This window comes from Stigmatopora argus, chromosome 5 (assembly GCF_051989625.1).
Source record: "Stigmatopora argus isolate UIUO_Sarg chromosome 5, RoL_Sarg_1.0, whole genome shotgun sequence".
NCBI classification, from domain to species: domain Eukaryota; kingdom Metazoa; phylum Chordata; class Actinopteri; order Syngnathiformes; family Syngnathidae; genus Stigmatopora; species Stigmatopora argus.
The window spans coordinates 12,903,752-12,921,999 of record NC_135391.1 but is presented as its reverse complement, the minus strand read 5'-3'; the positions used below and the strand labels follow the sequence as shown (position 1 = coordinate 12,921,999).

General features: G+C 37.6%; 1 protein-coding gene across 1 annotated transcript in view; it reads left to right on the top strand.

The window, feature by feature from the left end:
- Window positions 1–18,248, top strand: part of commd10 (COMM domain containing 10) — a 32,658-nt gene that overhangs the window by 2,492 nt on the left and 11,918 nt on the right. The window contains exon 6 of the mRNA XM_077600848.1: window positions 471–581. Within this exon, the coding sequence (XP_077456974.1) occupies window positions 471–581 (111 nt within the window). The remainder of the gene's footprint in view (window positions 1–470; window positions 582–18,248) is intronic.

The following is an 18,248-nucleotide window of genomic DNA, read 5'->3' as shown; positions in this document are numbered from 1 at the left end:
GTGAGTTTGTGAGTAATGAGTTTTAGACAATTAAAGTTAAAAACAATTGAATTGTACAAATGTGTGAATGTAAGTGTGAATTATTGTTCGTCAATATGTGCCCTGGCAGCTGCTAAAGGTTCTACAACGGTTGGGATTTACAATGGTAATTAGCACTCTCGTAAAAGATTTGATGATAAATTACTCAATTACAATTACTGATATCAGTCATGGTGTGAAATATTTATGGAGGTAAGGGATAAGTATATTTCATAATTAATTTAGTCAGAATGCTGCCCACTGAATAATTTCCAAATCCCAACCTTAATGAGTTTATGGTTTGAAGATGAATAAGTAGCATTGAGTTTTCTCAATACAACACTGTCATAGAAACAGGAGTTCTAAACGTATTTAGGGAAGTAAAAATGTTTTTTTTTAGATTTTTTTTCCCTCATCCATCAACAAATAGATCCTTTTGCTTTGATTACTAGCTGGATTTTATCAGCTGGCAGTTGAACCTGCAAATGGCCCAGTCCAGCCAAGCCCGACTCAAGTCCCCCAGTGCTGTGCTCCAGCTGGGCCTCAACAATGAAGACTCCCAGGTAGGACTTTAAGCCTAGTAGAATACAATCATATTGCACCATCCATCACTTTTTATTATCCGTTTGCTTTTTTGCGATCTGCTCGTACTATTTATTTAGCTAATTAGGTGTTCATCTTATCGGTGTTTGTTTTGACCCAGAGGTAAACAAGCATCTGGCTCCAGAGAAACTTCATGTAAAGTTCATAGGTTGGGGTGCTTGTTATCTGAAACAGTCTTGCAGCTCAAATCATACCCGAATAGGAGGTTGTAGGAGCCCCTTTGAACGCAGTGGCGTATCCGATGAGACTTCTCTGGTGGCCTTAACACTATAATGAACGGAGTTTTGAAAGCTTTGGCGAAATTGAATGGATTTGTTCCATCTATTCAAATTACGTGGTGTATTGCAGGCACGTGCAGAGACATTTGCTCAAGGCAAAAAAGAGAGAACCCATTGCCAAACTTTACAAATTGCTCAAATACCTACCTTTCATTTGAAATAAAAAATCCACTTTAATTACATTTTCACTGTGGCAGTCTAAATGCTTGCTTGATTAAAGGTGAACTGTTTTTGCCAGGATGCTGTAATTATAAAATAATGTTTATTTGTTTCTATTTTCAATCTTTATTGTGAGCGTTATTTGACTTTATACTGATGTGTTTTTGGTCATGCTTTTTCTTCTTTTTGCTTTCCAATCAAAATCGTTATGACTTTAATTGAATAGAACTGGTGAACTTGTCTATTTTTTTTTCACCATATAATCTGTTTTTAGCTTAAATGAGCGAATATCTAAAACTGTTTAATACTGATCAACTGGCTGATCGTGCAAAACAACTATACTGAGACTGCCTGTCTGTTCTGACAACCCAATTGTCTTACATGACCTAAAGATATGGTATTTCATGTCTCATGCCATATCACCGAATGTTGGATGAGTGATTTCGTACAATAATTAAGAGGCCTTTGGTAATATATATATTTTTGTTTTAGTGTAATTGGATTGGATTGGATTGGATAACTTTATTCATCCTGTATTCGGGAAATTTCCGTGTGGCAGTAGCAAGAGGGCCTTAGTTTTACACATTTAGTTTTAACAGTTTTCACATCCCCCTTTTTTCCTTTTTAAACCAGTCCCTTTAGGCACGTGGTTGCTTTTCTAAAGCAATTTAGTTCACTGTCTGTAGTTCACTATCTTGTTCCCATCAAGAGTATACCCCCACTCCCCCTACTCTTCCCTTAGAGAATGCTCGGACAGATTAAGGATGGAATTAAATAGGGTATCTTCAAAAATGGGCCTATAGGCACATAATACGAGGGGGAACAGCGTATAGGTTTTTCCATGTCTTTGTGTAAGCGAGAAGCAGGAATTTACATTTAGCATGCCTTTTTTTCTTGCAATATTTACCCGAGTCTAGTAGAGGAAGCATTAATTTATTTAAATCCACTTACACAACACCTCTTGTAGTCAGAGATTGCTGGGGGCTCAAAAATTGCCCATTTTAAAGTGTAGGCTCAACTATGAGAAAAAGGAGAGACTTGCTTTCACGCTTCTACAGAGGGTGCTGTTGTCTCACAGTTGGGAAAGCGTGCTGGCCCAAGAAAAAACAACACCTTTTTATTGGTTAGGGTTATTAAGCACCATTTTTTTGGTGTCATATTCACTAATTGAGCATCCTGCTATCTGCAGGAGTTAAGTGTGCAAAACAAGAAGAAGTGGCTATAAAATGGTACTTTAATAGGAGGTTTAACCCTGGCAGGAGTTGGAGAACATGGAGGAACTGCACACACAAGATAAGTAGGACAAGAGGGAGTAAAATAATGTTGGTCTGTGTGGTATTGATTGCTTGGTGCAGAAAAAGTTTGGAAGCTCTGCCAACTGACCAGGTTCTTGCTTCATTAGCAACTTCCCTGAGGAGTATGAGGAGGTGAAGGGAGGAAGAGAAATACCGGGTGATGCACTTCTCCCCTTCACCAACAAGGCATCCACACATGTCGAACTGAGTATAGGGAAAATGATTTATTTTGGATTTTTTTTTTTAAAAGAACAGCCTCTCAGAACACAGAAAACCAATTTCCTTTATACGACCTCACAGAAATGTTTTAAGGTGCTTAAGATAGCCACTGCTTTTATCACTACTACAGTATGTACTGAGAAGGATGCTGAAAGCATGCACATATATGCATACATATTACAGTGGAGAATGGAATGTGATCACTAGTCGATATACATTGTGCGCCCCTAGATTTGTAACATGCATCTTGAAAATGTCAGAGTAGGGGTCATTGTGCACTGAGTATAAAGTTAGCCTGAAGTTCTATGGAGTAAAGCATCAGTTTTATCGCATGGTACCTGTTGCACTCAAGCATGAATTATAATGTTCAAGTGAAGGAGCTTTTACAAATATAGCCTCAAGTCGTCTGGAGTTTGGGAAGATTTAGAAAACCATACGGTTATGCATGAAAAGATCCCAGACAATGGAATGTGAATGGAAAAAGTGGAGGTTTAGTAAAGGATTTGTTTACATTTCCCTGGGGATGAGATGTAGTAAATGAAGTAGGCAGTGAATTTCAATATGAACTCTTAGTAACAATGGCTATAGGGGATCCCTCTCCCCCCCATTTGTCAAAACAAATCTGTCTTTCAATGTGCCTTGAAACAGAAACCCACAATCTCAATGTGCCGCATGCAGTGATTGGCAATGAATTAGAGTAATCAAACATTCACATTACGTGCCCACTACCTGGCTGTGTTGGTTGTTGTGCAGGTTTTCACATTTTATGTGTCGTTTTCACTTTTATTTCACGTCAATGAGCTTGAATACCGACCGCCTGTATTCTTTGGCTGAGGAAAAACATACAAAAAGCAGGGCGATACAAGGATTAAGCTAGAGGATAAAAAAAATGTAAACATTTTTTTTTTCAGTGTAGGTGTATGCTTTGTGCAGTACTGCGATTCCCTAAATCACATTTTTTGGCAATGGGTTAAGCAAAAAAAAAAAAAAACTGACGCTTTTAGTAGTGAGAACTGGTTCCCACATATCAGTTTTCATGCTGAAACCTCAACTTTGATGACACTAGCCAAATTAGGTGGGCATTTCAGTCTGATTCAGACTGGGCCTTTTTTTTGGGTCAATTACCTTAACGGAGTCTGTCAGTATGAAGCTTGGAATTTGTCAAATCCAGCTGCCTCAAAATATCGCTGTAATATCCTTGAAGTATATCCACCCAATTCCATTTTGATTAGTGAAACTAGAGTATTTCTTTTCTTTGCCAGAGGTGCTTCTGACTGAGAATACATATATTGAAGTTAGACCAGTGTACCACTACAACATCAGTGATTCTGCTCAGCAATATTGTAATGTGTACTTTAAGAAATGTTTTTAATAGGGTCGTATGTTTTCTAGACTTTTCATCCATGTAGGCCACTACAAATATTTGCATATTTATTTACTTTTTCTTTTTTCAAACATTGGTTAACACTATACTACAATTCTTGATTGTGGCTCTATTTGACTAATCACAATTGTGTGTTTCACCCTCTTAATAATCAATACTTATTTGAGGGGGAGGAGACATTCTTGATACAGCAGACGTGCTATACAAAGCTATTAGCTAATGTAGATGTCTTGGACCTCAAATGATGTGTTTAATTTTACCCTCAAATCAAATAAGCTAATTTCTCCAATCGTGGCCCGAATTTTAAATACACAACATCCTCTAATTAACAGCCAGATGTGTGTTGTTCAGCCTAAAAAACACACTTCCTTCAATCCCCTCAGGAAACAATTTATAAACTACTACGATGCACCAATTACTACTAAAAAAACTAATATGATGTTGACATGTATGTACTGTATATAAGACTTTACTAAAGCCAGTTTGTCTTCAATTGCAATTATGTTTTTTGTGTGTGTGATCAAATGTTCAAAAACAAACTTTTCTCAAATACGGCAGCATTTCACTAAAATATTGCAATAACTTTTCAACCGTTTCACTTACATTTGGCCTATGAAACAAGGCATTCCAGACCACTGAAGGGATACTGCTCATAACACATCTTTTTTGCTTTCTTAGTTGACATGTTGATTTGTAGTCCAATGCGTAGCTGGTCATGTACCCCAAGAAATCTGACCAAAACCCATTTTTATAAAGCATATTACCATTAATGTAATAATAGTTTTCTTATTTATGTTTACCTTTTAAGTACCGGTGTTGAAATATTGTAATATTTTAGTCCAATTGCTTGTACAAGATACAAATTAACAGTACAACCCTACACGTTTGCATTCATTACCTCAGTAAAAGTGTTGGTGTGTGCAAAAAAAAGTACTAGGCACTAAAATAGACAGACTGAAAAAAAACCCAGTCTGACATAAATTAGGGCTTCATGGAAATAAGGGAAATGGCAACTATTTATTAGATGTCTTTTCTCTGTTTCTCGATGTGAATTCTCTCGTTCATAAATAGATCTGATGCTGAAAAATGTCCACAGCTGTATGATATTTCTTCTTGAAATTAGTACGAATCTAATTGCGGCTTTGTGGTTAATTGTGATCATTCATACAAAGTACCTTCATTACCTTTGAATGGTTTCTCTATTTTGTCGCTGAGAACTGATCGGTCTCTTTTGATTCGTTCACATTCGCATTATTCTACCACTCAACTTCTGTTATTCAATCCTAAGTAATTTATGACTGAGGTTTCTTCTTTAATCCTTCCTTTTCTTTGTCTTCATGTTTCAAAGTCTTGTGTCAAGCTGTCCCCGGGTTGATGTCTGAAATATAAGCCCACTAGTTTGAGTTTAAGAAAACCTCATGTTTTTCTTTCCTTTTTTTGGTATCAAAGCTTTCGACATGAAAGACTGTTTTTCTCATTGTGATTCAAATGAGTTCTTTCTGTTCTGCCTCCGTGCAATCAGGAATGGATGCTTTTTGTATGTGATTACACAAAAAACTTGCATCATCCACACATCTCAAGATAGAGCTTTATAAGTCACTGTCATAAAGGGTGAAATTAAACAATCTATTTGGACTTCTCTAAAGGGCTGATGTCATCAAGCATCTCTGAGTTTCTACGACTGCCTGGCATATTAGGATGCCGGGTTTTGTTTTGAACGCAGCTCAATCCAATTCTCACGTAAAGACAAGCTTTGCCTCCTACACACACTTGTCACGCAGTCCTGATAAACAAGGCTTCCCCTCCAAGCTTTACGTTCCTTTTTGAGGGATTACACAGCTCCATCAACATATCGGAGAGCCCGTATATAAATTCTACCACTTTCAAAATCCTTTGCACTTAGTCGCCCACCAGCCGGCAGGGACAAAGGCCGCCTTGTTTTAACTTCTACTTGCCTTGCTCTACATGTCCCGAGATTCTTTGTTGCTTTGTGTGCCCGTCTTTTTTTTTTTCTTCCAGGGTCTCTCCTCTCTCTGTCTTTTTCTCCATCTCTCCCTGATCGTTTCCCACTGGTGATTTGTTTTTTCTCCTGTGGGATTTGGGATCCCATTCATCGGCAGCTCATTGTTGGGCTCTTATCCTCTTCAACGGATGGGCCCCGAGAGTAGAATGGCTGACTGTGGACTGCCTCTCGCTGTGCTCCTTGTCACCCAAGTTCTCGCTCTTTGCCATGCAATGATGTCATGGCTTCACTTTGCATGGAAGAGAGGGCACCCAATTGATTCTCTCTCTCTCTCTCTCTGTTACATACCCTGTATATCTGCCCCCATCCATTCAGACCCCTCTAGCCAACTCTCCCATTTTTTTTCTAGCCAGATCCCTTTGCAGTTTCCTTGGCCTCTCTAAAGTCGCCTCGGGGATTTGGGTATGTTTGGATGTTGTTTAGTACATCCACAGTACAACACTTGACACCTACGAAAGAATGCCACCAAACCCCCAAATCCAGCTCCATTTGTATCGCATTGATTTAATGTCTCTCTTAAATTTCCACCGCAGAGGTTTTATATCCATTCTGCCTGCATTGTCTCCATTTGCTTTGTCAAGTTATCATTAATCCCCTAAAAAGATGGTGTCGTTTTGCCACACCCCGTAGCGATGATAAGAGAGTGCTCAAGACTCCATTTTTTTCTCTCCGTGTCTCTCTTTCTCTCTCTTGCAATCTCGTTTTCTCTATTCATTGGAGTTTATTTTAGAAAGGTAGCCCGGCTCTTGGCTGAACTGTGCAGGGGTGAGAAATCTGCTTCAGCTAAAACAAGGTGCTCTGATTGCAGAAGCATGGAGCCAAATCACGAATCAAATCTGTTCTTTTCACTGAAAGGCTCAGCGAGACTTGACATCATTGAAATGAAGTTTGCATTTCAAACCCCCTTCCGGAACATAATAATACGACATTTTATAATTAGAATAATAATAATAATGAAAATAAGTAAAACCACACCCATTAACTTCAATTTATCTGTATCCTTACTGTTTGGGGGCACTCCTTCTGAAAGACTTGACATAACACATTGATCAAATCAGTTGTCGTTATAAACACGATAAAAAATTAAGCTGAGGGACTTTCCTTCCTCTTGAACTCGTGGTCATAAATAGTGGAGTCCTCAAACATAGAATTTTGGATGAGAAGATACATCTCTCTGTGAATCAGCACAATTGCCACCAATGGCTTCTTGAACCCCTTGTGAACTCTTTGATGGTAATCGTCTGGATAATACATCAAAATATGTTGCATATGCAGATTCAACAACTTATTTTGGCTCATTTTATAAATTCTAAAAATTATGGCCCTGAATGTGACACATCCCTACAAAGCATTCATCCTAATGATCTACCGCTTGTCCTCATGAGGGTAGTATCAATAAGCAAAAGCTTATCCCAGCCGACTCATTGTAGTGCAGAGGATGAAGGGGGAAAAAAAAAAACATTTATGGTAAATATTAACTCTTCTGTTTGAAAGAAGATATAAAAAAACATATTCAAGGGGATGTAGGAGAAAACTGGAGCACCCAGATAAAACCAGAGATTTAATTTGTCTGTATTTAATTTGCCTCTGCATCCCAATGGGTTCTACAGCCTGTCTATGGCCTACACATGACCTGGTGGATTTGTTTTAAATCATCTTCCCTTCAACAATAAAAAAAATAAAAAAATGATCATACCAAGTATTATTCTAAAAAGAGGAAGGTTTAAAAAAAATAAAATTATACTTCTAAATTTTAATACGAAAGGGCATGTTCCCTAATTTAAAAACAAAAATCATGATCCATCATCATTATCAATGAAATGCTGGAAAACATGCTGTTTGAATCTCAAGGACAGTCGTAAAGATAAAATGGGAAAAGAATTACATTGGGACAAAATGTCGTGGCGCTCCTCCTCCAGCCTTTACTCTTAAATTCTTTCTTGTATATGAGAGCGCCAGTGTCTACATACCTTAGGGGCATAGGCCGGCTGCCTTGGCGATGTTCGAGCTCGTCTACATAGTGAGGGGGAAAAAATGGGCCTTAGCTGTGAATAGCAGCCGTTACTCGTGTAGTTTAGCCACAATGTCTTTGCATGCTCTCGCATCTCAGTTGCCCATGACACCCTCAAGTTCAGCCCACTCCAACCATGTGCCAAGCAAATATATTTAAAATGCTTACTTCTTGAAGATGCAGACCCCGACTGAAGGCCTTAAGTGCCACTTATGTGAGAACCTGGCGCACCAATAACTAGTTAGGGGCAAGGCAACGCTTGCTGGCTAGCTTCTGCTTTCTTTTAAATCACCCAACTCACATTAACAAGATGAATGCTTGATGTAGCTTTTTCAGACTGTTTTTTAGTCACATAGTAGAAAACAGATTCAGAAGGTCAACAGAGTTTTTAGTAACTGCCACAAAGTTTTGGCAAATCCTGTCTGTTTCAACTGTTGCTATGTATTAGAAATTGACTCTCAGTAGTGCGGCAATTGTGGCACACAAGGATCCTTTGGAATTAAATCTAAGTTTAGAACCTAATTAGACCATGGCTTTCTGGTTACTTGCGGTGGTCGTTTCAGTAGGTACTTTTTGGCGAGTCCATTGGATAAGGAAACAAAATATCCCACTCAGGGCCTCAATCTTTGGGGAATTTTGATTGAAGTACTGCCATTTGGTGACTACTAAACAAGGAATTGTTGCTTTCATGTTATCAAAAAATATATGATAAAAGAAATGATATCCTTCTATCCATCCTTCTATTTCCTCCGGTCTTTTCTGGTGGATGTCGGCTACTGGGTAGCAACCAATCGATGATGGTAAATGATAACATGTGCCAGATCCCAACCAATCACAGTTCCATTCTAAAGTTCCGATATTATTACTATTTTCAGAGGAGTAATACCTTACACTTCTCGTTACGAGGAAAAGTAATTTTATTAGAGTAACTACTTGCAAAGTAATGCCTTAAACCCAATACTGATCGCCGAACTACTTCCCAGCAACATAAAGCATTGTTTTTGCATATTATTTACTTGTCAATTATTTAACTGGATAACCAAAAGCAGTATTAGCAATACTGAACCTACTTTTCGGTTTGAAAGTTCTCGCACACGTTGCATTGGGAGATAAAAGCCCATGCCAATAGTTGTTTTGTGTCACATATGTCATCTTCCATTAACAATGAATGAAGTGTTAATGGCGGCTATTAATTAATCAATAGAGGAAATGTCGAAACTGAGGCCTCAAGAAGCCTTTTGACAGTGACAGGGGGCCTCGTGAAAGCCTCATAACGTCTCAACGTGCAGATAGCATGTCAACACTGGAATCAAATATCCCCACATGTTTACGTGAAGCACCGCATTATCATTACAGCAACAGTACACATGAGAGATAATCTAATTTGCCTTTGTGGATGTTCTACCGATACAAACGTCAAGTGGTAACAGGTATATTATACAGAGTTATTTTCAAGCTTGTTTACCTCATCCCGTCTGTTTGCTGATAATGTGGGTCAGAGGAATCCCATCAAGACAGAAAAGGGAATCTTGCTTGTTTCTTATGTAGCTGTCAGCTTGCCCGTCACTTTGTTTTCTCATTTGTACCATCAAAGTATGAAAAACTCTTAGTAGCTCGATGTTTTGTCTGAAGATTTGATTCCCGTTGTCAGTCCCCATGTTGCGTGTTGGATGTGAGCTGAACAGTTTGTTTTTTATTTAAAGTTGGCCCAATTAATTATGGAGTGTGACAGTTGCTCATTATGACACCCCGTGGCAGGGCAGTCAAACTGAAGACTGCATATTCGTCACAACAATGTTCTCTTAAACAAGAGTTGTACTTTGACTTAGAGAATGAGATGATGTTCACTAATGTGCTTTTAAAAGTCGCTCCAGGAAATCCAAATGGCGATGAATGTGTAATTCTTCTGTGGCCTCAAAATCGAATGCACCTTCATCAGGATGTATGTTTAATTGTACTATGATAGGGCAAATCATTCAAAACTTGGCATCATAATTTGGTTACATTACAAGGTAACTTTTCCATAGCCTGAAAACACTATACTTGACTGGAAATTGATGTTTACAAAAAAATTAAATAAAATCTGTTGTGATTCATATTCAGGACTGTGAAATATATAATACATGAGTATATGTAACTGTTAAACAAAAAATGGCACATTTAAAAAATGTTTTCATTTGCTAATGCTTGGACAAATAATCAACTGGGCAAAGAAAAAGAATGAACTGGATACACTGTCAAAACACGATTTCAATCATTTCAAATCTCAATCGTATCTTTTTTTCATCGTGTCAGGTTGAAGTAACAAACCTATCTTGACAAAGTAAGAAGTAGAAAGTCCTGTTATCTGTTTTACTGAAACAAACAATATACAATCTGAAAGTATTTATACATTACTTATTTATTACATATCATTGCTTCTACTACCCTCCTTTTCTTTCTAGGATTTTTGTGCTGTGTCAGCTGCTCTACTGCCGTTAAAAACAACAGCATATGTTTTCAGTTGACAGTCTCGAGAGGCCTTTTTTGTTGTGGCTCTCGCCCATAATGTCCCCAGGTGTTAAATCTGGAGCCTGTTCAAAAGTATAGTTCAGAGGTGATGATAATAAGGTAGACAGGAAAACCGGCCAGCTGCATTTTCTGATAGTACACGTCATATGTTTTGCTTTTGTCCTGCCCAAACCGTGATAGGAGAGACTATGGAGGTTTTTCAGTCGATAGGCTCAACTATGGAGCACCTCTCTTACTGGAGATTGGTAGAGCAGTGACATCATAGGTACTTTCTTAACGGTAATGATGCTGTTTTTTTTTCTTTTTTTAATGCCTGTACAAATTGAATAATGGCGGGTTCCGCTCTACGTGGCAGAAGTAATATTCCGAGCCCATTAGATGGGACTTTGGCCAAACCCTGCACGGCGACTGATTCCGTAATGATAAAGGAACAGATGAATAGGCATTTTGTTATCATCTCCATTGTCACATCCCCACAACCTCTGCCTTCTATTACTGTGCTAATAATAGACATGGTCCTTATCAGCTCCATCATTGTCAACATAGCAAAGAGAGAGAAAGGAAACCAGCTGGCAGTCCAGTTCTGACCAAATTCTTATTATAAATGTATGAAGTAACAGATGATGATGATGATTTTAATCGAGTATATTATATCCCAAATGGAATTTTTAGATTATAAAACATTTGTGCTTTGTCAATGGATGTCTTTCATCACAAACGAGAGCTCATTTGAAATTTGAATGCCACTCACTTTGTATAAATGGACTGAGATTTCCAGCCAATATATGCCGCTAAACACTCATAAAATCAATTTTAAAATACTCAATTATTTAGTGTGATATTCTTTTACTATTGCTCTCTCTATTTATTTGATCTAAAGGATGATCTGACATTTTGGGTGTTGCAGCCCTGGAAGTCGCATAGGATGAGTTAGGATTAAGTTATTTTATTAGTTGCTGGCTTTTTATGGCTTGTTTTGATACATGAAAATAAGCCTCAACAAGTAATGGATGAATCACACGAGAGAATATTTACTGGTACAATGAAGGAGACTTAGTATTTTAAAAGCAGGACTATTCAACATAAGTGGTTCAGAAAATGAATGAATGAATTTTGTTTCTTATTACTAAAGCTAGATAAGGTATGAGTGTTTGAAGGGTGCATGTGAACTCTAAGTGCACTAAGCTTTTTGGGAACGCAGTGTGCAGTTATTTAGTTTCACATGTCGAGGGTGCGTTCTGACTAAGGAAATCGAACGGCCACAGTAGAGGATGCTAGATAGGGCTCATTTACTTTACAGTTACACTTACTACTCAAAGAAGTGTTAGGGCTACCATATGAAATATCCCGAATGAGCCCCTAAATTGTCGTGTATATATATATATATATATATATATATATATATATATATATATATATATATATATATATATATATATATATATATATATATATATATATATATATTTATATATTTATATATTTATATATATATATATATGCAGTGAATAATTGAACTAATTTGTGCTGTAATCTATCTACTGTGACCTAGATTTATTGTTGTTTCGATGCTAGATACAAGGATTTTATGTTTTCTTGAGTCTTAGTCTTGTTGCAAACTTCAGTAAGTACATCATCCAAAGAGAATACCAGTGTGTATCTTCTTTTATGATCCTTTCCGTTTCAAGTGCTTTGGTGACATTTTTGTCATCTAGAGGCAATAAAAAAATGTTCTTTTATAGGTGGGTCTCAGTTGTTTAGGAATTTTACAGTTTGAGGCAAGGCTTGTTACTTTTGCCTTGTGAATAGCAAGGAGTGGGCCCATTTGTATTTTTTTTTTATTGCTAAAGAAACTTTTTTTTTTAAATAAAAGTGGGAGCAGGGTCCTGGAAGATGATGTGTACAATCCCAGAGGTGCTACCATACAAATAGGGACCATGTTTAAAACTAATTTGGGAAACAAAGGGTCAAAAACCCCAAAATCTTGTATGTCTTCTCTTGTATTTGACAGCCAGTACACAGAATGCAAACCCAGGAAAATAAAGTGCGTACGTTAACACAAGGTCAATGTGTGGGTGCCGATTGTTTATTTTAAGGTGAGTTTCTGCCAGGGATTCCTCGTGAACATAGTTGTAACAGAGGAAGGTAGACGTTGGAGGAGGAGAATGTTGCTGCATCAAAGCTCGCACTTTCAAAGCCAGAATCAATGCCTCCCTCTAGCAGGTGCAGATGCCTTGATGGTTTGCAAGGCCAGTTGGAGATTAGCTGCTAGTTGACAGATTTGGACAAAACAGCAGGAAAACAATGAAAGATGGCTTGCTTGGGAAGAAGGAAAAATAATGCTTTCCTCTTGTAGTTTCATCAGGCATCATCTTGACAAGAAACATGTGCTTTGTAACAAAAGAGAAGGAACTCTTCACATTCATTTGTGCTGTTGTTTTGTCTGCAAACCTATGTTTTTGCTTTCCTTAGTAGCAGTGACATATCTACTACGGAGGTGGGTGAGTGTGGTCAAAAATTTTACCCAAGCAAGAGTAGCATTACTTCAAAATAATTTTACTCAGGTAAGAGTAACCGTCAAGCCAAGGCTGCTGGAAATCTTAAAAATAGTAGGTAAGCCGTTACAAAATAGTAAACAATCTTACAATATATTTTATCGTGCAATATAAAAACAATGAATGCTTTAGTTAAAATATAAATGAATTAATGGCAAATATAGTGATAGGATCTGGAGCAATCAAAACACAAAATAAAGAAGACAATCATTTTTTTATTAGAAGGGAGACCTATATGGCAAAAAATAAAGTAAAATCAGTAAGAAGAATAAAGGCGAAAAATTTAATGACTGTAGTGAAGCTCAAAGTAGCAGAGTGAGAATAGTGTTTTTTATTCACTTATCTACTCAAGTAAAAGTAATAACTACTCTGAAAAGTACATTTTTCTTTAAAAGTTAGTCAAGTAAATGTAACAGAGTAAAGACAAAGCATCACTACCCACCCCTCATCTCTTGAGATGGTTAGACAGAAAACCTAACCACAAGTTCACTCTGCTGAAAAGATGGCAAAAATGTATACATGCCGTAACTTTGTACTTTCCTCCTCCTCACATGCACAAGATAGGCCATTTCATTTTTGCTAGTGTCTTTTATTATTGATATTCTATAAACATAGAGAGACGAATATGTTCAGTGTATGTCCTTCCCATCGCTAAAACTGATGTCAGTTGAATCTTATGTATTTGACAAGTTCACAGTTATTTCTTTAATTTTTCTTTTATTGATCTTCAATCGGTGCTATCCCAATGACAAAAAAAACATTTGGGCATGGTCTATAATCTCTTGAAAAAAGTTTTCTTGTCTGCTATGAATAATAGAATGAGTGTTAAACCACAAGGTGAGATCTTATCAAAATGACAAGCTCCTCTTTTGATGATTTGGCCTTTTAATCTGCGAGACACTGAATAGGTGGGTCATGGGTCTCAGAACCTTGGCAGAGGGGTAACTGACGCCACTATTCTGTCATCAGCTGTCAACACTGACGTATGCTTGAGATGCTGGTGTGCATATATTTATGAGGATTGTATTGGCTTTAGTTCTTTGACTCATTCCCATTTAGCTGTCCTTTCAGGTTTTTTAATTTTTCATTTTGCTGTAATGCTGTATTTATTTTAACATTTCCAAATGAGGTCATTCCAAACAGTTGCGATCTTCTTGTGTTGTAGTCTGGTGAACACTTTTCAGATTCACGCTTCACCTTTAAAACATATCAAAACCGAGTGCAAATGCAGTATTAAAATGTTTTGCCCTTACAGAAGCGACAATCCTTGTTCATGATTGACACTGTCTAGTATTACTTTAAATATGTTTATTTTTTTGGTTTGCAGTAGTGTGAAACTTCAGCTACTCCCACGTTTCTGTCTGATGATCTGCCACAAATGCCATGGCATAGTGATTGTACAAGCACATGGCAAATTGCAATTTTGTTTTCCTTTTGTCAATTTTAGCATGGTTTCGCATCCCACTGAATGTTAATATTTCTTTTATATTAAAGTTATTGTAATGCATTACTACACACTACAAACCACAACTTAATCAAAACTGACCATTTGTGAAGCGCAACGTCATGAACAGAGAGATACTGATAAATTCTCAGTTTTAATTCGTATCACTCATATAATTTTCGACATTCAAACACTAGGCAGGAAACTGATACTGCTTTAAACTGCTTCTACTTCTATTTCGACAACAGGAACCATGTTCTTCATTAGACCAACCTGTACAACTACTAGAAAGTGTCTCAGACAGTGTCTAAAAGTACTAATGTCTAAAACCTTAATATATGTATGTAACGAATAGCGGCCACTATTAAGATTACTTTACCAATCAGAGCCTCTGTTGTATCAGTTGCCTTGAGTGACCACATCTATGAGAAAGAGCTATCAAATCAGTTGTGCTCCAACTTGCTGATAAAGCATTGCCCTTAACACCCACCCACATTTTCCTGGGGCTGTGTCATTTCAGCCATTTAGACAGCTGAATGTGCCAGCTTCATCAAGGTGCTCAGACTTTGCCCTTTTTAATAATTCACCACCAAATACGCAGGGTGGAGTAAAGGTTTGACTGTAGCAGCTTCCCCTACAAAGGCGCGTTTCTTCTAATTGGAGTGACATGCAAGCCCCTCTTGGTGATGCCTAAATGTCATTAGCAAAAGGGCCAAATGCCACGTGCTGTTTGAGGTTGAGTGATTTTTTTTCGAAATGGGATTGTGTGAAACGTGTTTCTTCATGGAAGGACATGATGAGTGATGAGTTCCAACAATTGTTGGTGTCAGCCACTCAAACACAAGTTAAACACGTACAAATACGTTCTTCGTGTTTTGCAATTTCATTTGTTTTATATTTTTTTTTCACTCTTGTTTTTTCCCCACATTTGGGTTTTGGCTGTCTACTCAACACACAACTTCTCTGTGAGTTTGAGACACATACTGGCTTACACAGTCCCCAGATCTGAATAATACTACACTTTCTTAGCCACAGTTCTTCACTTGCTAATTAGAGATTATACAAATGCTCACGCTTGTAGACACATAGGCGTGTGATGCACACACGTATAAACATGCAAATACACTCACAGTTCCACGGAGCGATTTAATTACAAAGTCTAATTCTTTCGTAGTTGTAAATTATTTATAAGGCATGTTGATAAAGTCACACTGACCTTCTGCTAATAACACTCCTCCCATACACACGTACTGTTGTAAAAAGTACAATGTTGTGCCCTCTAAATTGCCCTCCAGCTGGGACTTAGTACTGTCTCCAGTCCTTGATGGGCGAATTCATTTTCATTTTAAATACGGTGTTCTTGATTAGCAAATTAAATGGATTGTTCAGCGTGTAAGCAGTGCATTAGGGTTGTGGTTTTCGTACTATGCTTTTGAGATTCTCTCATCTCAGGATTCTTGCCTTCAATTGAAATGGTTTGATATAAATGATGGCCACTGGCAGAGATTAGACTGTAAGATCTTTGCTATTCTCTTACACAAATCAACATGTTTTCCCTATTTGGAAACTGTACACACAGTACAATTGTATAAAATGACAGCTTGTCAGTTTGGACAGAAGGCGTCAGTGGTAGTGGGCGTGGAGAAATAATCCTTATTGTCCTGTGGTAGAAGCGTCAGTTCCCACTTGGCCACGTGGGCGTCCTTCGCCTTCACGTTTCTAGGCTTTAGCTCCTTGTGATGATGTAAATTTGTCTCAAACACCTCAGCCGAGATGTGTAACCATGCATCCCATAGGTAATTTCAATGCCATCCTTTCATTACCACTTTGCTAGATACAAATACACAAGCCTTTGGATTTCAATTGACATATACCCAAATTTTTGTCATGTAGGAACTAAAGATGATGTGGGCGTCTTGAAAATGGATGGAAAAGAAATCATGTTTTCTCAATCTGATTAAATACAACAAAAAGTGAAGCCTGTGGAGATAATCTGGTACCAGTACCAAGCTTTGATTTTTAGTCTTCTTCATTTTGTAAATAACTTGGAATTTATCAAATCAAATGCTGCTGAGGTCACACAATTCTTAATTCAAACCAAATAGTATTAAAAAGTACAGCTTGTAACATGCACAAAAGTTGAAAAATCAAACCGTCCACTGCAATGCATGACATTGGTCGAGCTCACAAGACTTCACTTCAGATAGCATCTTAGTAATCAGAGTGCATTGGAAAAAAACAGTTACATATATTTTAATCAATATACATCCTAAAAAAGTAGCAGCATTAGCAAAGCCTGAGAAAAATAATACACATTGCACTAGTAAATTTGTGAAGTCAGGTACAGCAAGCAGTGATTAAAAGTTACCAAACTAAAGCTTTACTAAATGTATTAATGTAAGGGTTTTTGGGTTACCAACAGTTAAGATCTCTCTCCATTCTGCACTCTACTACTCTAAAATGTGTAAATATTTTCTTCTAGACTATTTGTTTGTGTATGTTTGCTGCCTTGGAGATGAAGGTAAAATGATCTTAGTGACGAAAGCCAATGTGGTTATCACACCTACAGACCCTTAGCTTGTCAACATCTTGCATGTCTTTACATGTTTTGTCTCCCTTTGCTTTGTCTGTAACCTTCTCTGTGTCTGGCCCGTATTTGTCTCCTAACATGACTCATTACACATTGTCGATTATAAACTGCTTTAAAGTGATAAGCACTATCTGAATTTTTTCAGTGAACCTTTTTCTGAAGTGATAAATGCCACTGAGGAAAGAAAAACAACTGGAAATGTGCGTCATTCTTCATGTATTTCTTACTTTGTGAGCATACGCAACAAAATTGATTGGTTGGATTTTATGTAACCTTTATTTGGAAAAAAAAATGCTATCTTGTAAACTGCGCCCAGTCTAAACATATTAGACCTATTTCTTTGTGACAGTTTTGAGAACGTATTGTTCAGCACAGTTTAAATACTAAGAGAAGCTTTGTTGGAAATCGACTCCACTCTCAAGTTGACTTTTGCATGAGGCTTAAAAACTGGAATGTGTGCTGGCGTTTGATTTTGTATGCTTGGATATGCGTGTTGGCCTCATTGTGACTGCCAGAGGGCTGATAGCAGGGAGTGGGGTTTACAGTGTACCCTCTCCGCAGCCTTGCTGTAGACCTGGGAAGCTTCGATAAGACACCCAGACTCTAATGCTGCTAAAAAGACACATAGAGAGCGGAACAAAAAGATAGGCCTGGGAACAGGAAGACTGGAGGAAGGTGTAGTTGGGCTGAAGAGGAGGTTAAAAATAAAACTCATCCTCTCATTGGGCGTTGCTCCAAACCATACACTTTCTTTCTCTGCCATTACATTAAAAATCCTTACAATCCTTTTAGTCACAGCTGGGATGGGGAAGCCCTCAAAGTGAAGACAATTACGCACAATCTGGTTTTAAGGGTTAATCTCTGTTGATGGGTTTGAAATTTAGTTAAATCTGTCTAACGGCATTTTTCATTCTTGCCAGTGGCCGTTTTGTTCACTCACTTTCAGTGGTGTTGCTAGGATCTCTTGAGAATCCATGCTACAAATCCCTGTGGTCTCTAACCCACCAGCGCACACTGCAAAAAAATTGTTTTTTTGCTCACATGAAAGCACATTAAAGTAAACGTTGCATTAGGTCACATGAAAAGAAAAATAAAGTTGGTAGGCAATATATATTTAAAAAAAGAATACTGTAAATGTCAAATAAGGGAATAATAATA